The sequence below is a fragment of the Scardinius erythrophthalmus genome (assembly GCF_964197995.2).
Source record: "Scardinius erythrophthalmus genome assembly, chromosome: 21".
In the NCBI taxonomy this organism is placed as follows: Eukaryota; Metazoa; Chordata; class Actinopteri; order Cypriniformes; family Leuciscidae; genus Scardinius; species Scardinius erythrophthalmus.
In genome coordinates this window covers 1,933,827-1,953,682 of record NC_138241.1, presented here as the reverse complement: position 1 = coordinate 1,953,682, position 19,856 = coordinate 1,933,827, and the positions used below count along the sequence as shown (strand labels likewise).

At 40.2% G+C, this 19,856-nt stretch overlaps 1 protein-coding gene across 1 annotated transcript; it reads left to right on the top strand.

Moving 5' to 3' along the window:
• The first annotated feature begins 2,583 nt into the window (after positions 1-2,583).
• Positions 2,584-18,970, top strand: fbxo28 (F-box protein 28). Its single transcript, XM_081350496.1, has 5 exons — positions 2,584-2,858; positions 4,076-4,185; positions 7,534-7,672; positions 15,366-15,561; positions 17,804-18,970. Exons 1-5 carry the CDS (start codon positions 2,670-2,672, stop codon positions 18,247-18,249), a joined length of 1,080 nt encoding a protein of 359 aa, XP_081206622.1. The 5' UTR covers positions 2,584-2,669; the 3' UTR covers positions 18,250-18,970.
• Positions 18,971-19,856: the final 886 nt, after the last annotated feature.

Genomic DNA, 19,856 nt, shown 5'->3' with positions numbered 1-19,856 from the left:
ATCGCTACCGCGCGGGTCTGGTCCCGAGATCGCTACAGCGCGGGTCTGGTCCCGAGATCACCGCTGCGCAGGTCTGGTTCCGAGATCGCTACCGCGCTGGTCTGGTCCCGAGATCGCTACCGCGCAGGTCTGGTCCCGAGATCGCTACAGCGCGGGTCTGGTCCCGAGATCACCGCTGCGCAGGTCTGGTTCCGAGATCGCTACCGCGCTGGTCTGGTTCCGAGATTGCTACCGCGCGGGTCTGGTCCCGAGATCGCTACCGCGCTGGTCTGGTCCCGAGATCGCTACCGCGCTGGTCTGGTCCAGAGATCGCTACTGCGCTGGTCTGGTCCCGAGATCACTACTGCGCTGGTCTGGTCCCGAGATCGCTACCGCGCAGGTCTGGTCCAGAGATCGCTACTGCGCAGGTCTGGTCCCGAGATCGCTACCGCGCTGGTCTGGATCACCGCTGCGCAGGTCCGGTCCAGAGATCACTCCTGCGCAGGTCTGGTCCCGAGATCGCTACCGCGCAAGTCTGGTCCCGAGATCGCTACCGCGCAGGTCTGGTCCCGAGATCACTACTGCGCGGGTCTGGTTCCGAGATCGCTACCGCGCAGGTCTGGTCCCGAGATCGCTACCGCGCAAGTCTGGTCCCGAGATCGCTACCGCGCAGGTCTGGTCCCGAGATCACTACTGCGCGGGTCTGGTCCCGAGATCACCGCTGCGCAGGTCCGGTCCAGAGATCACTCCTGCGCAGGTCTGGTCCCGAGATCGCTACCGCGCAGGTCTGGTCCCGAGATCGCTACCGCGCAGGTCTGGTCCCGAGATCGCTACCGCGCAGGTCTGGTCCCGAGATCGCTACCGCGCAGGTCTGGTTCCGAGATTGCTACAGCGCAGGTCTGGTCCCGAGATCGCTGCTGCGCGGGTCTGGTCCCGAGATCGCTACCGTGCGGGTCTGGTCCCGAGATCGCTACCGCGCGGGTCTGGTCCCGAGATCGCTACCGCGCGGGTCTGGTCCCGAGATCGCTACCGCGCAGGTCTGGTTCCGAGATCGCTACCGCGCGGGTCTGGTCCCGAGATCGCTACCGCGCAGGTCTGATCCCGAGATCGCTGCAGCGCGGGTCTCACAAGATTTAAAGGGGACATAAAATGAAAATCTGACTTTTTCCATGTTTAAGTGCCATAATCGGGTCATCTGTGCTTCTACCGACCCTGAAAACGTAAAAAGTGAAACTCAGTAACTGTGTTCTGCTGAGCCTTTCTCTGCAAGCATGACAAAAAATAAGCCGATCAGATTTCGCTCCCCTTCTGACGTATGAAGAGGATCTTATTATAATATTACTGGCCCTTAATCTGCACGTTTACACACACGACAGGCGCCAACAGAGACCAGTTCTAACGCAGTGATGAAGATCCAGCAGAGCCTGAAGCTGTTCTGTGGTTGAGCACAGACGAGCACTGAACACTATTGACCAGAACATGTCACCACTGTCTTATAAACACCTCAGGAACTGTGGACACTTGTGGAGAAGTGAAACATGATGATGAGATGATCAGTGTAACTCCACAACAACTACAGAAATGTCTCCGCTAACATTCAGAAGCTCTTCCTGAGTCTCTCCGTAAGGCTGCACTCGTACTGGTTATTCTGGGATTCTGGATGAGTGAGATTGGCCTGTGTTGTTATTGCCGGAGTTTCTGAAGCTCGTGTAAAGACTCCGCCCTCTTCTGAACAACAACAAAAAAAGTCAATAATAAGAATTCAATCATTCAAAAGTAAGAAGCTAAGCAATAATAACCCAGTGTTAGAGTAAAATACAAAAACAGTACAATACAAGTATGCAACAATATCATAATTGCTCACAAGTTTTGTATGTATGCATTGGGCAAAAAATGGTTTCCTGTTACAAAGAATTGGCAACATTCCGATTGTTTTGCCTTTCAAGTGAATCTTTAGGTCTTCGATTGAACTTTGACCGCAGTATTTCTATATTTTTTTCAAACTGACATCATCTTTTCCTTTTCTGTGTCACTGGTTGGAAATAAAGGTCCAGTCACTTTTTTATAACCTGTAAAATTTATGTAAGTGTACGATGACAAAAGCTTACTTATCTGTATTTAAAAGTATTCTTTGTAGATATGATTAAATTGTATGAAGAGTATAAACTGGCCAGCAAATCTGTTGGGATGATCTTGATAATTTTCAATTTATTTGTGTGGTTTGCTTTATGGTTTATTATTATAACATTTCCGAATGACATTATAAATGTATATTTTGTTTATGTGCAATAAATAAATAAAAACTCTCTACATGGCTTTTTTATTTATTATTATTATTATCCAACGAACTTTAGAAGTATACAATATAGCATATAGAATTGACATATTAATACATAAAAAAAAACATGCCAGAGTGTACAAACTGATTAATTAATCAAAAAACTGAAGGCCTATATTAATTAAAGACATGACCAGTCTTTCTTGCTTTCCTATTGACAATGTTATCCAGACTGGTGCAACAATCCTTATTCTCCTGAAGAACATGAATAAATTTTGGCACAATAATATTCAAATAGGATTGTGTTGTCTTGATCGTGTCCGCGTCACGAGCCCGCAGACAGCCCACCTCACTTCCGGCCCGCGAGCTTAGCGGTGTGTCGTCACGTCCTGTGTCCTGGAGCTCAGAGAAGATGGCGGCTGTTGCAGTGAGCTCTGACGGAGGCGTCGCGTCGCTGGACTCGGACTCGCTGTCGCCGCGCGTTCCCTCTCCGCCACCGGACCAGCCGCACCAGAACAACGCGCTGCTGGGACTCCCGATCGTGGCCATCGACACCATCCTCAACTTCCTATCGTACGACGAGATCAGTCTCCTGCGGCTGGTGAGGAAAACAATGAGCTGGACTGCAGTGGAACGGGCTGCGTCCCAACACTCGGCCAGTGCACTGCAGTCTCGCTGCCTAGTGAGCGAGTGAGCGCGCGCTCCCTACAATCACGGCATTTCCGGCCGTGTGATAGTATGGAAGATTGTTCCCGCCAAGGGATTTTTTTTTAAATATAAAATTACGACTTTTAAATTTCACAATTTTGACCCCCCACCCCACTCACAATTTTGTTTGTCTCGTAAGTCTGCCCCCCCCCCCTCAGAATTGCGAGATATAAACTCATAATTGCGACTTACGAGATACAAACAAGTCTAAATTGTGTGAGAAACGTTTTCAATTGCAAGATAAATATAATTGTGAGAATAGAATTATTTTATTACATGGCCGCAAAAAAAAGAAAAAAGATTTGTGAGATGTATGTTCAGTTTATAACTAAAGTTAGGGATATAGACCTAAACTCGCAATTGTGATTTAAAGTAATTTTTTTAATTCCGTGTTGGAAACAAGCTTCCATATGATAGTCTTGAAGTCAACATTTGTTGTTATTGATTTGTAAAAATATTACAATATCAGTGAAACGGGCTGCGTCTCGACACTCGGCCAGTTCACTGCAGTCTCGCTGCATTACCGGCCGTGATAGTGTGGAAGATTGTTCCCGCCACGGGATTTTGTATTTTTTTTTAATTACGACTTTTAAATTTCACAATTTAGATTTTTTTTTTCTCCTCACAATTTGTTTGTCATGGAATTCATTTTTTTCCCTCTCCGAATTGCCAGATATAAACTCATAATCGCGAGATAAAAACAAGTCTGAATTGTGTGAGAGAAACGTTTTCAGTTGCAAGAAAAATGTAATTTATTTTGTGGCCGAAAAAAAAAAGGATCTAAGTTCAGTTTAAGATCTTAGGATATCTGCAATTGTGATATAAAAATTTTCAATAACATTTGGAAAAAAATAAAGATTCTGTGTTTTTAGATGTAAATTCAGTTTATGACTTGGGATATTTGCAACAATGTTCTTCCACAAAATGCATGCAGTTTTGTTTTTTAACCACTAGAGGGATCTTTAACCGAAAACAAGTGTGTAGCATCATCTTTAATCACGTGCCGGATGTAGTCGGGCTATCACAAAATGACCTCATAACAGTCATACCCCATGCATATTATAAGTGTGTATGTTGCATAATTTGAGACGAACTGCTCTGTTCTTGCAGGTGTGCAAACGCATGGATGTGATCTGTCAGCGCATGCTCAACCAAGGCTTCCTGAAGGTGGAGCGCTACCACAGCCTGTGCCAGAAGCAGGTGAAAGCCCAGCTGCCCAGGTGAGGCTCGTTCTCATCAGCGTAATGCTAACGTTTAAGAGGCTTTTGCTTTTATACAAGTCAAATTAAATCAAGGCACATGTTTTTCTGTATCACTTTATACCAACAACAACATTTATTTCTAAAGCACATTTAAACACAATATAGATTGATCCAAGTGCTGTACGAAGTTCAAGCCAGTCTACATGACAATTACAAGTTTCAGAAAGCTAAAAAATAAAAATTTGATTTAAGAGTAGATTTAAAAATGTCCAGTGAAGGAGCAGACCTCACATGATCCGGGAGAGCATTGCAAAGCTTGGGCCGGGCCACAGGAAAGGCCCGATCACCCTTAGATTTGTAGCGACACCGTGTCACAGTTCAGAGCGGGATCTAAGTGCCCTAGCTGGACAGTATAGCACAACAAGACCACTAATGTACCCTTGGTGCACGGCCAGACAACGCCTTGTATACAAACACGAGGATCTTAAAATCAACTCTGAGTTTAATGGGAAGCCAGTGAAGGGATGCTAAAACAGGGGAGATGTGATCCCTCTAGTATGATCCCTCTTTTTAGACCCACTCAAAAGTCTCATTTTGAACAACTTGCATTCGAGATGTGAAGATTGAGACCAGAATAAAGAGAGTTGCAATGATCTTCAAGTGCATGAATCGCAACTTTTAAATCTTTACTTGAAAGAAGGTTATTCAACTTTGCAATAGATCTTAAATGGAGAAAGCTTCCTCTAATAACAGCACTGATTTGCTTATCAAAAAATAGTGAAGAGTCAAAGATCACTCCAAGGTTTTTGATTTGTTTGTGTACATGTGTTGAGAGAGGACCTAACTGCAGGACAACCCAGAATTAAAGGGCACCTATTATGCAAAATTCACTTTTACATGGTTTGAACATAAATGTGTGTTGGCAGTGTGTGAACACAACCACCCTAGAATGATAAAAATCCACCCAGTGGTTTTTTTACAATCTCCATAAATCATAAGCACTGTCTCAGAACGAGCTGTTCTCAGATTCGGCGCAATGTGACGTAGAATTGCGCACAGGCCCCGCCCACGACTGTTGATTGACACTTCAGTTTGAGCATAGCCCCGCCCTGAGTGAGCTGGACACAGAGTCCGCCATTGTTCGCCGCTTGAGCAGCTGTAGACAAGAATGTCTCCTAAGCGATTGAGGTGTGTTGTTGATGGATGTAAGAATGAACTTAGCAGTCTTCATTTACTCCCGTTGTTACTCGAGGATGGATCTGTACTGTTTGTGATCAAGCTCACACTCTCCGGAGCAACAGGACTAACGTGACTGGACACGGAAGAAATGAAAGTGCAAGCGCGCTCTTTATCACAGCTCATCGAGTCATTTTACGGATATAAGGTTTACCAGTTTATTTAGCACCCACTGAAAAGGTGTGTACATTTGTTTACTGTTAGTTGTAAGGAGTGTTTTGTGTACTTCGCTGTGTTTGTTGATGATAATGAAAGGGAGAGAGAGAGAGAGTTTATGGATAAGACTTTAATGCTCACTTATACTGTTTATTCAGCTCTTACAGAGATTCTCTGGAGTAAAACTAACGCTCATCTTTTGTGTGATGTACAATAAACTTCACTGAACTCGTCAGTATATTTTGGTCATCATTCGAACGGGGTCGCTACAGCAGGCTTGTATTAGTGGATAAAAGCAGATGACAAATAAGTTATAACCATAATTAAACTAAACTATACCTGTTCTGTGTCCATACAGCATATATTCTCTGGCTCTGTGGGCATTATTGTCCGACTCTGAGTCGAAATGAACACCGCAACTGAGAGTTTCTGTTGAGATTGTCCTTCTGTGTCTTCTGTGCGCGAGCTCGTGAAGCTCCGCCCCCTGGGCCGTCCAGCAGCAGCTCATTTGCATTTAAAGGGCACACACTAAAACAGAGCGTTTTTCTGAGCCCCAAAAAATTACAATTTAAACATGCTGTATCTGTGGGGTATTTTGAGCTAAAACTTCACATACACACTCTGGGGACATCAGAGACTTATTTTACATCTTGTGAAAAGAGTCATAATACGTGCCCTTTAAAACCTCTGTTTAATCCTCATTTAGCTGCAGAAAATTATGTCATCCACCTCTTGATATCATGTACACATTTCAATAACACATCGAATGAAGCAGTGGTGTCAAGCCTTACTGGAAAGGAGAACTGAGAATCGTCTGCATATGAAATGTTGTATTTCTGAGAAAAGCGGGCCAAGGGAAGCATATAAAGGGAAAACAATAAAGGTCCCAAACCGGATCCCTGGGGCACACCACACACAACAGGCGCAGATGATGAGGAAATAACAATAAAGATATAGGTGTAAAAATCCTTCTAAATGTGAAATAATAGCAGAATCCACACACAGCACAACTATAACAGAGACGGCACAGAGGAACGATGAAAACATTGACATCGACTCGTCCAGCTTGTGCAGACTCGACCGCAGCCGCTTCTTCGCTCAAGACGTCTCTAATGATCCAGCTCACACACATTTACACACACCCTCGTTATGAGATGAGATTCAGGCAGTGTTGTGATTAAACTTTACCTCATGTAAACACAATACTTGGATCATATCGATGCGCTTAAGTTCATAATCACAGTAGAAAATGTGATGTACGCCAACTTTAATCACACATGTAAAGAGTTTAATGGCGTTTGCTCCACTCTGGCGTGTGTGTTTGTGACGAACACGGGTGACGTTTTTATGCGCTGGTTCGTAAACGTAGCGGTAAAGAAGACATCAGATTTATGGGCTGCTGAAGAATCTGAGTTCAAGTTGGCAATGTTGCGCAACATAAATATAATGCAGTTTATTGATGGTCAAAACCATCAGAATGAAGACACTTTTAGGCTTGTCAACTAAAAATACTCCCATAGAAATGTGTTTTACACTCGATTAAAACAGTGTCCAGTGTCACACTTACTGTATGTGAGTTCATCTGTGCTGTGCATATGTCAATAAGGGCAATAACAACAACCACATATCATAGAGAATAATCAGAATAATGAAAACTGCATGTAGACGGGAGTGAAGAGGTCTGATTGTGTAACTGGAAATAATCACAGTTTTGGTGCTCATGATGTAAACCCAGACATCGACCCAGTTTTCAGTTTTCTTCCCTGGATATGTAACCGACTCAAATCACTTATTTCCAGAATTAACTTTTTTTAACGTGAAATGTAAAACGTATCAAATTTTGCCACCAAGGCTGCATTCATTTATACCAAAAAATACCCAGTATTCTTGTGAAAAAAAAAAAAGATAGTTAAGTTCTAGTAAAGGCTGATGTCCGCTGAGCTGTGCGTGTTTGACGGACTCTCTTCTCCTCAGGAGGGAATCTGAGCGCAGGAATCACTCGCTGGCTCGGCACGCAGACATCCTGGCGGCGGTGGAGACCCGTCTGTCCCTGCTCAACATGACCTTCATGAAATACGTCGACTCCAATCTCTGCTGCTTCATCCCTGGAAAGGTACGTCTGCATTTCTGTTCGATGCATACGGTTAGAGCTGGACAATTAATCATTAAGAGATCGCAGTCTCAAACACTTGTGTGATCTTATTCCTATATGTCAAAGATTCAGCTCTTTCTATTAAACCTGTTAGGCTGATCACAGCCGTTATCATGAACAGATATGAAACGGTGTCTTTTCATCATCACAGTATCTGTATTACAGTGAGTCATATTAACACAGAAGTACTGGGATACAAGTTTATAGTTCAGATTAGGGATGTAAACGGTTAATCGATTATCGATTAATTGTCGACAAGAATTTACTCGATTAAATAAAATTATTGTCGGTTAATTGAACATTGCGAACGTGCACGAGATTCTCGCGGGCGGCGAGAGACCCGACACAAACTTGAGGCGGCAAAAAAGAAACCAAACATGAGGCGGTCAAAACGGAGGGGAATGTGGGAGCATTTCAGAAACAGAGCTGCCAGCCCTCACGCATCACACCACACATCCATTATCTCATGCACAGAAAAATCGCGAAGTTAGACAGAGGCGGGGTGCGTTTCCCGACAGCATCGTTGGCCAACTATGGTCGCAAGTTCATCGCAATGTCCATTGAACTCTATTGGTAACGACGGAACTTGCGACCATAGTTGGCCAACGATGCTTTCGGGAAACGCACCCCAGGTTAGCTATGATATATAAAAACTCAGCTCTCAGATTCTGTCAATTTTATTACGAAATTCAAACAATAAATACCGTTTTAGCGCTTGTAAATGTTAAGTGACAGATCCCTAGCGCACGTGAACCGATCATCTCAAACGTTACTAGCTAATAGTAAAAAAAAAACACGAACACTGTTGAAAGATACAGTACAACTTACCGAAATGTATATTTCTCATACATAATATCGATCAATCAGTGTTTTTCATCAGCGTGAATAGGTCAATAACACAGCTGGGGAACAATTATCTCACATTTACCTCAGGAAAGCCATTTAATGAACATAATATAGGCTATAGCACAGGGGTTTTCAAACTTTTTGTGTGTGTGGACCACTATTTGTAATCAAGAATTTTCGCGGACCACCTCATAATACACATAATAAAATATGTCTACACAGAGTCCTACCTGAATTAATCTGCACCTCTAAATAGGCTTACTAGCTCTAAAACTATCATTGGTCATCACATCAGTACAACAGACTTGTTAAAAGAAAGTTTACTGCACACAACGGCTGCCACATATTTAATTTATTTATTTACTCAAGCGCCCGAGGGCATAATCAGGTTCATTTGAACAGGCTTATTTCCATAGCAATGGAGTATGAAATCTATACAGTAATAAGAACACTGGAATATAGTCAACATTTCAAAACCTTTGGTGATTTTAGGGGATTATTAATCTTCAGAATTTTACAACTCCTCAAAAAGTACCTAGGCTTGAGTTTGTCCACTAAACCAGTGGTTCTCAAAGTGGGGTCCGCGGACCCCTAGGGGTCCGTGGCGCACTGCCTGGGGGTCCGTGGAAAGTTCGCTATAAAATATAAACATACCCGGAGAAAGTGCAGGGCCCATTGTCATTCATTACTCCCGCGCGTGTAACGTTAGACCAATGAACATTCGGCTTTTACATTACGTCAATCTACCAAAACATTTCCCTCAGGTTTTAACTTCACGTCTCACAGCTAATGAATGAATAAAAGCCAATTAAACAGGCGCATTGTGTTCATCAGCACTCCCCTCGCTTTATCTTTGGGCCAATAGAAACTCTGTTGTATTACGTCAATCTGTCAAAGTCGTTATTTCGACATAATATCTCGTAATTTCGCCATAATAAGGGGACATTCTTATCTGCGTGACTGCGTTAAGCCACATTAAGCGTTCTTATAATGGTTTTCTATGGGAGGAAAATGCTTAACGTGTATGCATTTGTTGCGTTGAACGTTGCGTTCATATTCTGGGCTCATCTGATTTACATAGCCTACTTTGTTATGATTTTAGTATCATAAGGATTAATATAATGCACGCACAATTATCCGTGAACTTGATTTGATCAAATGCCTTTCAACTTGTTTGTGAAAAATTCAGAATTAAATGAATGTGCAGCAATTTGCAGAGATTCTGTAGGCCTACTATACTGTTGTAGCCATTAAATAAGCGCATTTAGTTTCATATTTGTTCAAATATTATGATGTTATTTTGTTTCGTTTATGTTGATTTATGAAAAGTGCAACAGCACGAGTAAGATAGAATGCGCAATATATCGAGAGACGATATGATTTTGACCACTTCATTAAGTTTTGTTTTGTAGAAAGCCTTTCTTTAAAGTGAATTTCGTTTTGTATAAATTGTATCTTAATTTTAATACATTTTCCATCAACCAATTGATTGTTTTTAATGAATAAGATGCAAATATAACAGACAATAATCATGGAGGCGCCCGTGCGGTCACTTGCACTGCACGTGAACTGGAGCGCATCTCATCCTAACTTAACGAAACTCAGTGTATGCCTCACACAGACATGAGAAATACATCAAATACACAAAGCTTGAAATGTCTTTAAACGAAATAATTCAAAACGAAAATAAAAAGGCTACTCTCTGATTATGTAATCCATGATGTGCATTTCTCTCTAAAGGCGCGTTCACTACGAATATGGCGATCGTCAACTTCATCTTTGCAGCCGACACTGTAATAAAAATCAATGCACGCGCCACCGGATTTACAAACGCACATCTTGCTTGTTGTACGCACACATATTATAACATTATTATTAATTAATACATCTTTTAGAATATTTGATCGAATGCTGAATGTTGCGCTTAATTGTTCAATTTAATAAAATTAAAACTTTAATTGTGATCATTAAAATAATTGAATGTTAAATATTTAGTGGCCAAGTTTAGCTCATTTATTATATATATAATTGTGCAGCACCCCTGTCAATGATCTAGCACCCCCTCAGCACATGCGTTAACGATTTTGCCGGGGCTTCAGCCCCGAATGTTTTGAGTGTAGCCCTGAATGTTTTTTGAAAAGTTGACTGACAAAAATGAAACTGGACAATAGCCTATGTAAACCCCCGAAATCATAAGTCGCCTTATTTCATTGTGCTTTGGCTTTGCTGCTGCTTTGCTGCTATATGTCAGTCAAACTTTCCTGTCGTATCAGCCGTGTGCTCGCAGCGCGCACTCTTCAATATCAAGCGCAAATGCAGCGCGCCCTGTATCACGCAAAAGAAACTACGAGCATGTACGTCGTGTTCTGTCGTCAATTAAGTATTGAAATAACCAAAAGGGAGATTAAAACTGCGTACTTTTTCATTATTAATATTCTAACATTTTATCAATATTGCAAAGTCATCAAAACTGACTCGTGTCATAAAAAAATTATTTTGTGACCAAAAATGTGAAAAATACATCTAGCCTAAATGATCGTTCTTGACATTCTTTTAACTATAAGCAACCCAATTTGTCTAGATCTGTAATATTATTTCCTTTGTATAATGAGCTTGTCTTTGTTTTCAATTATATTGTATTTTTATTGTGAGTGTGAACTGCTGCACAGTCGTGATTTAGTCAGCTTGATTAACATTATTACAATGTATTCCTATTTAACACAGATGTTCTTTGCTAATTACAGAAACTATAAGCAAAATATAAGTATAGATATATATTTATAAAATAAACAAACAAAAGATTGCACTGGTGTTTGATTGAAATTTAACATCTATATGCAAAATAATCCTTAAAAGATTTCTCATTTAAGGCCATTCCTGTTTGGAATATGTGATTGTGTATTGTCAACAATAAGAAGAAACATTCTCAATTTCCATTTTGCAGTGTGGATCATTCATTTCAACATTTATCCTCATTCTCATGTTTAAGAATCTGTTATCTGCTTGATAATTTATGCTACTGCCCACTGACATGCTTTTAAAGCTATTGTTATCCAGTTTTTGGGGGCCTTCAAACACCTTAAAATGCACATATGTAGCTCCGAGAAATCCAAATTTTCTCGGGGGAGCATGCCCCCGAACCCCCCTAACTACCTCACATTTCAATGCGCGTGTCTGTGGGCTAATGTGGGCTGGTGTGGCTGTCCCCTGTATATAGACCTACAATATACATTATCTGTATCGAATCATCTTATTTTGTAACCCACCCCCAGCCCCTGATGTTTCAGGGTCAGCCCCTGATGTTTTTAAAACCTAGAAACGCCCCTGCCCCTATCCCATCTTTCTCTTTAGCTATTTAGCTATTACATTTGTGTCGCGGTTATGAGGGGGTCCTTGGAATTTTTTCTGCCCTTTGAGGGGTCCCTATCTCCAGATAGTTTGAGAACCCCTGCACTAAACAGCACATCCGCAAAACATTTCAGAAACGCGAGATCAAGAAACTAACTGGAAATTAAAATAATAACAGGCCTTATTCATTCCATTTATAAACATTTCGTTTCATATAAACTGCCTATGCCTAACTGTGCGTTCACACCGGACGCGAGCGCGTCAAATTCAAAAAGGGATCATATGTCAAAATCGCGCCTGCCGCGTCTAGTGATACGCTTGACCACTTTGTATCAATTCCCGCGTCAAAACAAAAGTTTGAAGCGAAATTTCGTCCGGTGTGAACGCACCATTAAAGGATATGCGTGTGATGTGATAATGAGATAATATTTGCCTCTGCCCTTGCCTTTTCTCTTCAGAGAACCTGTTGCTATCCACCGAACCAATGTTGTGGTTCTAACGGCACAAACTTGAATGTCACGGCCGAACACCACTAGGCTTTTTTAGTAATCACACAATAACTTGACAATTTAATTAAAATGTTACATCAATATAGGCCTACATATTCTTTTTACTTTTTTGTATGTGAATTTCCTGGTAAAATGAAGGTAAAAAAAATATTATTTTATATTTCATTTTGCCTTTCCACGGACCACCTGCAGTACCCTCACGGACCACTAGTGGTCCGCGGACCACAGTTTGGGAATCGCTGCTATAGCACGTAGTTGGCAAGAAAAGAAATAGCTATAGAGAGTATTTTGCTAAATATGTGTTCTATATTACATATTTATTATATTTTTACTTGTATCATTAAATAAAGTTATTATAATAAAAAACGCATCATATTTAATTATTTTTAACCTTAAATAATAGCCTACTACCAGCTTTTAGGGCTTTCTGTATGTTTACAGCATTAGGTGAGTTGTTTTTTTTTCTTGAGAAAAATTAATGTCTATCTTGTGTAGCCTACCTAATATTTATCCAAACGAGTCAATATTAAATAAAATCACAATACCGGTAATTGAATTGAAATAAAAAAGCGTAGCTTACCAGAAATTGTACCATGTAAACATTGTAACATGTTGTCACTAAACCTAATAAAATTCAGTTTAGTTACTAAAATGTTAGTGACAATCACAATACACTTATTGTGATGCAATTTTTTTTTTACAATTATTTTTACATTTTTTTTATGTATTTTAATTTTCTGTGCATAATTTATTTCGTTAAACTACATAAATTCCATTATCTGTACCGTATCCCAACTGTTACAATAAAACATCAGTTGAGCAATATAACATGCATTTTTATTCAGTATATAAGCAATATTTTGCTTTTTCATGTTAATGACACTATTGATACCGTGAGAAATTTACATTCTCAGGAAAATAGCCGCTTATCAATTAATCGTTAATCGATCGATAAGGTCAATCAACTAATGATTAATGAATTAATCGATAATTTGCATCCCTAGTTCAGATATAAACACTGATATCTATGGTAGTGATCATAAATAGTAAATCACCTTTTCATGCTACAAATAAAGATTGTATCAGTTACATCGTCACACCAGTAGGTGGAGACAAGAGACTGATAGAAAATGTGTTTTTCATTGAAACATTTGTTCAGAACAGTCATTTTATTTGGAATATTTTTTATAATGATCATTTTTATATAATGATTACCCAGAGGACAGCATAATGCATATTCAGTTATGTACTGAAATATTTACAGGTAATTGTACTGCTGTTACTGATATCAAGTAAATATGATTATTGATGGGTTTTCACTGCAAACAGCTTTACAGATTCTGAGAAAAGACTCTGGTCATCTTTAGGTTGCAGATAATAAAAGTCCTACGAAATCAGTCGAACCGATCCAGTCAGCCAAGAAGGATTATCATCCGCTTCTGTGGTCGGTTTTTAATGAAGGGAGTTTCATGAGCATGAGAATCAGCGTCAGGTTTGGTCAGTACTTAAAGTCCCCCTGTAGTCAATCATTTGATCCCTTAAAACTCCAAAATGTATGTAAAATAAATGTAACTCGACACCCTTGCCTCATTTAGTATGTGTGGCTCTATGAATATGCAAATGAGCCCCGCCTCCACTCACTCCCTCAGCTCAGAGATCCACTGGCTGACGATCACACGTTGATCTGATTGGTTACAAGGTAGTTTGTGACGTCAGAAACAGCAGCGATTTTAAAGCGTGTTTTTGAGACTGTCTTTGGTTCACTGCAGTTTTAAGGAGGAAATACTCAGCAATGCTGTCGACTTATGAATTTACACATGGTTTGTCTTAAAGCAGATTAAACACACCACATAGACACATCAACAACATTAAAAGCTGGATTTACACCACAGGGGGACTTTAACGTTCCACACAGTCAACAAATGCAAACCTCCAATGATGTGTAAAACACGAAGAGGTTTCTTGTGTCTAGTGTTTGTTTTCAACCCTGTCGTGAGGATCTCAGCGTGTTTGTTGGAGACAGTGAGGCTTAAAGGGTTAATTCCCACGAGAATGAAGGGCTCATCATCTGAAACAATCAGCCTTTAGTTCAGCTGTGGCATCTTTAGTCACGTGACAGTAATCAGAGTCATGAGGAACGCTGTAATCATGCTAATCTCGTAGGTGTGTCGTAGGTCAGAAACCTTTCTTGAGGAAATGCAAACGCTCAGAAGGGATTATGCAAAAGTCTATAAAGCATGAAGGCCTGAAGCAGTGAATGCAAATCAAGTGTTTATCGTTTGTGTGACAGAGATGATGAGATTTGCTGTCAGCAGGTTTAAGAGATCTGAAACGAAACTGAAAAGAGTGTGATTTTTCTGTCTGGACGTCTAAGCAACAGCAGTATGTTAGAAGTTTTATTGAAAAAAAAAGGTCTATTTTTGTAATAAATATTTTTGTTTTGACGCCTACATCAGCGCCATGATTACATTGAGCTATTACAACGTGGTAAAACATGATAACAAATGAGTTCAAACTTGCTAGACACATGCTGACATGTTAGAAACATAAAACATGTTAACAATGTGTTAAATCATAGTGAAACATGCTAGTAATGTGTTAAATCATGCTAGAAACACGTTGACAATGTGCTAATTCATGCTAGGGCACTAAATCATGTTAGAAACATGGTAGCAATGTGTTAATTGTTGCTTGCATAAATTAGCACTGTTAACATGATTTAACACAGCTAAGTTATGATAGAAACATGTTTATTCATGATAGAAACATGTTAAATGTATTAAATCATGCTAGCAATTTGTTTAATTGTGCTAACAACGTGCTATGTGTTAATTCAGGTTAGAAACAAGATTCCTAGCAACCACACATAATACTCTAGCAAAACTTGATGATTTGCTCTTTATGAATTGAAAGTCGCGTGTGATTTGACTGTAGTCTTCTGCCCCCTGCAGGTGATCGACGAGATTTACCGTGTTTTGCGGTATGTGAACTCCACGCGCGCGCCGCAGCGAGCGCACGAGGTGCTTCAGGAGCTGCGGGATATCTCCTCCATGGCCATGGAGTACTTCGACGAGAAGATCGTCCCCATCCTGAAGAAGAGGCTTCCCGGTGCCGACCTCTCCGGCCGCCTGATCGGATCCGCTCCGGGTACGGCTGCCATTTAAAGACGAGCTAACTAATCTTGACATTTTTATTGATCTAAAACTCAAAATGATTAGCAGAACATGAAGTTGACCCTCCGATCCATTGGCTTTCTTCTGGATCATTTTCCAAAAACAACACTAGTTTTTTCTTTTTGCTTTCGGGAACTGTCAGTGTTCCGGTAGCGCTTTTTCTCGTAATCATAAATTAGGTCTCATTCGAAAGCTCAAACACTCAAAGTTCATCATATTAAATCAGTTTTGAAATTGGACATTGCATTATCATGCTTTAAAGTCTTCTAGCAGGCTCCTCCCCCTGAGGGCGGTGTCACATGTCACATTTTACTGCACTGTTTTGTAATCTAAACTTTTTCTAAACTTGTCAGAACACGTATTGTTGGAAAGGTCATATGTTCAGGCCGCTGTTTTGTGATAGAAGTGGCAGAAATGTTTTAATGTATTTTTTGGTAAAACGTCTAAACAAAATCCCATAGAAACCTCAATTTTTGAGACATCAGCTTCAAATTTGGAACAGAGCTTGGGTAGACATGGCTTTGATTTTCCACCAATTTTAGAGTCCACTTTCTTTTTTTAAATATGTATTTAATATAAAATAAAAAAAAATAGTTTGTACATTTAATTTTCTTTACAATAAACTTCTACAACTTTTTGACACTTTCATTTTTGGAAGTGCATTAAATATTCACGTTTATGCTCAAAAAGTGAGGTTAACAGGTTAAACCATTTTAAATGGCAGTGTTTTAATCCAAACTGTTTCTAAACTTGACAACACATTTTTGAAACTTGAGGTTCCATATTTGGCCGCTGTTTTGTGATAAAAGTGGCAAAAACGTTTTCATTTGTGACAGGCTAATTTTTGTAAACCGTCTAAAAAAAATCCCATAGGAACCTCAATTTTTGAGACATCAACTTCAATTTTGGAACACAGCTTGGGTAGACATGGCTTTGATTTTCCACCAATTTTAGAGTCCAATTTCATTTTTTAAATATGTATTTAATATCAAATTAAAAAATGTTTAGTACATTTAATTTACTTTACGCTTTCATTTTTCTAAGCACTTCAAATACTCTGGGCCATATTCCAAAAACAACACTAGTTTTTTCTTTTTTTCTTTCGGGAACTGTCAGTGTTCCGGTTGCACTTTTTCTCGTAATCATAAATTAGGCCTCATTCGAAAGCTTAAACGCTCAAAGTTCATCCTGTGAAATCAGTTTTGAAATTGGACATTGCGTTATCATGCTTTAAAGTCTTCTAGCAGGCTCCTCCCCCTGAGGGCGGTGTCACATTTTACTGCACTGTTTTGTAATCAAAACTTTTTGTAAACTTGACAGATCACACTGTTGGAAAGGTCATATGTTCAGGCCGCTGTTTTGTGATAGAAGTGGCAGAAATGTTTTAATTTATTTTTTGGTAAAACGTCTAAACAAAATCCCATAGAAACCTAAATTTTTGAGATATCAGCTTCAAATTTGGAACACAGCTTGGGTAGACATGGCTTTGATTTTCCACCAATTCTAGAGTCCAATTTCTTTTTTTAAAAATATGTATTTAGCAGGGGTGTGGACTCAAGTCGCATGGCTTGGACTCGAGTCCCAAATTTGATGACTTGACATAATCAAAGATGACTTGTGACTCGACTCGGATTGAGCCCTGTGACTTGGAAAGACTTGACCTACCTTCTAAAACCACAGATCAGAGTTGTAATCACTGTAGTATAGCACTGTATCATTGACGCATGATCACAGCACTGGTTACTGCTTTCGCACTTTTGGCACTGAGCCAGAGAGCGTGTTCAGCAGCGCTTATCAGTTGTCATTTATCACACGTTCAGACAGTTTTCACCCAAATAATGTTTTTTGCAATCATGAAATTTAACTGCTAAGTCATGAATATATTTTAAAAGCCTTCCTGATATAAATTAGTATACATTTCCTTTACTATAGTTATTGACACTGAGACACTAATTTGTGCAAAAAGCACTAATGACTTATTTAAGACTTGCCTGTCTTGACTCGGACTTGAATGCAAAGACTCGAAACTGACTTGTGACTTGCAAAACAATGACTTGGTCCCACCTCTGGTATTTAGTATAAAATAAAAAAATGTTTAGTACATTTAATTTGCTTTACGCTTTCCTTTTTCGAAGCGCTTCAAATACTCACATTTGCACAGTTTTAACTGCCAGTGTTTCTAACCCGAAACTCTGTCTCACTCCTCTGTCCCGCAGTGGCCGGTCCCTCCACCTCTCTCACCACCATGTCCCTGCTGGCCAAAAACACCCCGTCGCGGTCGGAGATGACGAAGGTGCAGCAGCAGGTGAAGGTGAACGGGGCGTCGGTGGCGGCTCTGCGGCGGGAGATGCAGGAGGTGCGCGTGAAGCAGCTGGAGCAGCAGAAGCAGCTCCAGGACCAGGAGCAGAAGCTGCAGGAGCAGTCGCAGGTGATCGGAGAGCAGAACGCCCGGCTGGCCGAGCTGGAGCACAAGCTCAGGGAACTGATGGACAGTGCGGTGGGCGGCTCCTCCTCCTCCTCCTCCACCCCTGCTCCAGCCGTGTCCTCTTCATCCGGCGCGGGTCCGGCGTCAGCCGAGGGCGAGAACGGCCTGTGTCTCAAACGCCCCCGCAAGTGCTCGGATCTCCCACGCCACTCCAAACGCCTGCGTAGCAAGAAATAGAGGGACGTTTCGTCTGTACTTGTGTTTTTTTTTTTTTTTTTTTAAGTTTTTGTTTTGCTTCCTTAAAGCTATATCATTTTTTTCTCGACTTACGATGACGCGAGTATCACGCGGAGATGAAAAGCTAAAAAAAAAAAAAACAGGAGGGAGAGGGGTATCTTTTTGTTTTATCAGACACGTATTACACTAATATGCGTTGACTTCTGTTTCTAAAGGTTGAGGATTTGCCTTTAATGTTTACCCAACCTTCATGCCAACATTAAGACATTGCAAGAAGCTTTAGTCAATCAACCGCAAGAACGTTTCGTGGAAAAGGAGAACCTGAAGAGACGGCCGTAGCTTCAACCATTAAGTCATTCGTTTAATTGTGTACGAAGTGAAGACTTCGGATCCCCTTGGTGAAGTGGAGAACGCGAGGTGTTCGACACCTGACTGCTAAGTTATATTGTTATATAAATGGTAAATATCAGCTTTGTTCTGTGTTCTGAGAGTGAAGGATCTCCTCTGAGACGTGCCTGGACAGTGTGAGCGAGTCGGTGGTCTTGCAGACGTCTGCAGCTGTAGCATACATGATTATATTGTTTGTCTGAAGATCGTCCATCACTGAGGATAGTGTCTTGTAGGTGTCAATGCCATGTTGTACCTGCCACTGTTTGTAGGTGTATACTTTACTGCAAATAGATCTGTGTCAGTGCAATAAAAATTGTGGAAAGCCTTGTTACTAGGAAAGTAAATAATTGATGTTCAAGTTCGTTTATGCCTCGAGGCACGGTTTTACTAACCTGATACTGTTACTCCGTCATTCCAGCGGCAAAGATTCAGTGTGTTCCCGAAGCACAATATGGCCTTTCGTTCTTAACTCAGGAGATCTGGCCTGAAGTGCTCAAGGAACAGCGTTTGAGGGTCATATACTTCAACACTCCTGCGTATCAGCCGTATCTGCACATCAGCGCTTCATTGTTGATGTACTGTCTAAACATGCGGACTGGAGGAATTGTAGATCAAATTTACCAGATTTGAGGGAAGTTAGAGGGGGATAAATTGGGTTTGTGATCAGGCAGATTATTATAGAAGCTTGTTTCTGCCACGGAATAAAATAACTATCTCACAATTCTGACTTTTTTATCAGAATTTCAAGTTTATATCTCTTAATTGTGAGGAAAAAAGTCAGAATTTAAAGTTTATTTCTCTTAATTGTGAGAAAAAAGTCATTTTAAAGTTTATATTCTTAATTGTGAGTCATAATTTCAAGTTTATATCTCTTAATTTATGAGAAAAAAGTCATAATTTCAAGTTTATATCTTAATATCGAGAAAAAAGTCAGAATTTCAAGTTTATATCTCTTAATTGTGAGAAAAAAGTCATTTTAAAGTTTATATTCTTAATTGTGAGTCATAATTTCAAGTTTATATCTCTTAATTTATGAGAAAAAAGTCATAATTTCAAGTTTATATCTTAATATCGAGAAAAAAGTCAGAATTTCAAGTTTATATCTCTTAATTGTGAGAAAAAAGTCATTTTAAAGTTTATATTCTTAATTGTGAGTCATAATTTCAAGTTTATATCTTAATTTATGAGAAAAAAGTCATAATTTCAAGTTTATATCT

Bases quoted from the DNA above. Each gene is read 5' to 3' on its own strand.
- fbxo28 (XM_081350496.1), top strand. From the start codon at position 2,670: ATGGCGGCTGTTGCAGTGAGCTCTGACGGAGGCGTCGCGTCGCTGGAC. The intron at 4,186-7,533 runs GTGAGGCTCGTT...TCTTCTCCTCAG, and splicing joins GTGAAAGCCCAGCTGCCCAG to GAGGGAATCTGAGCGCAGGA. The intron at 15,562-17,803 runs GTACGGCTGCCA...TCTGTCCCGCAG, and splicing joins CCTGATCGGATCCGCTCCGG to TGGCCGGTCCCTCCACCTCT.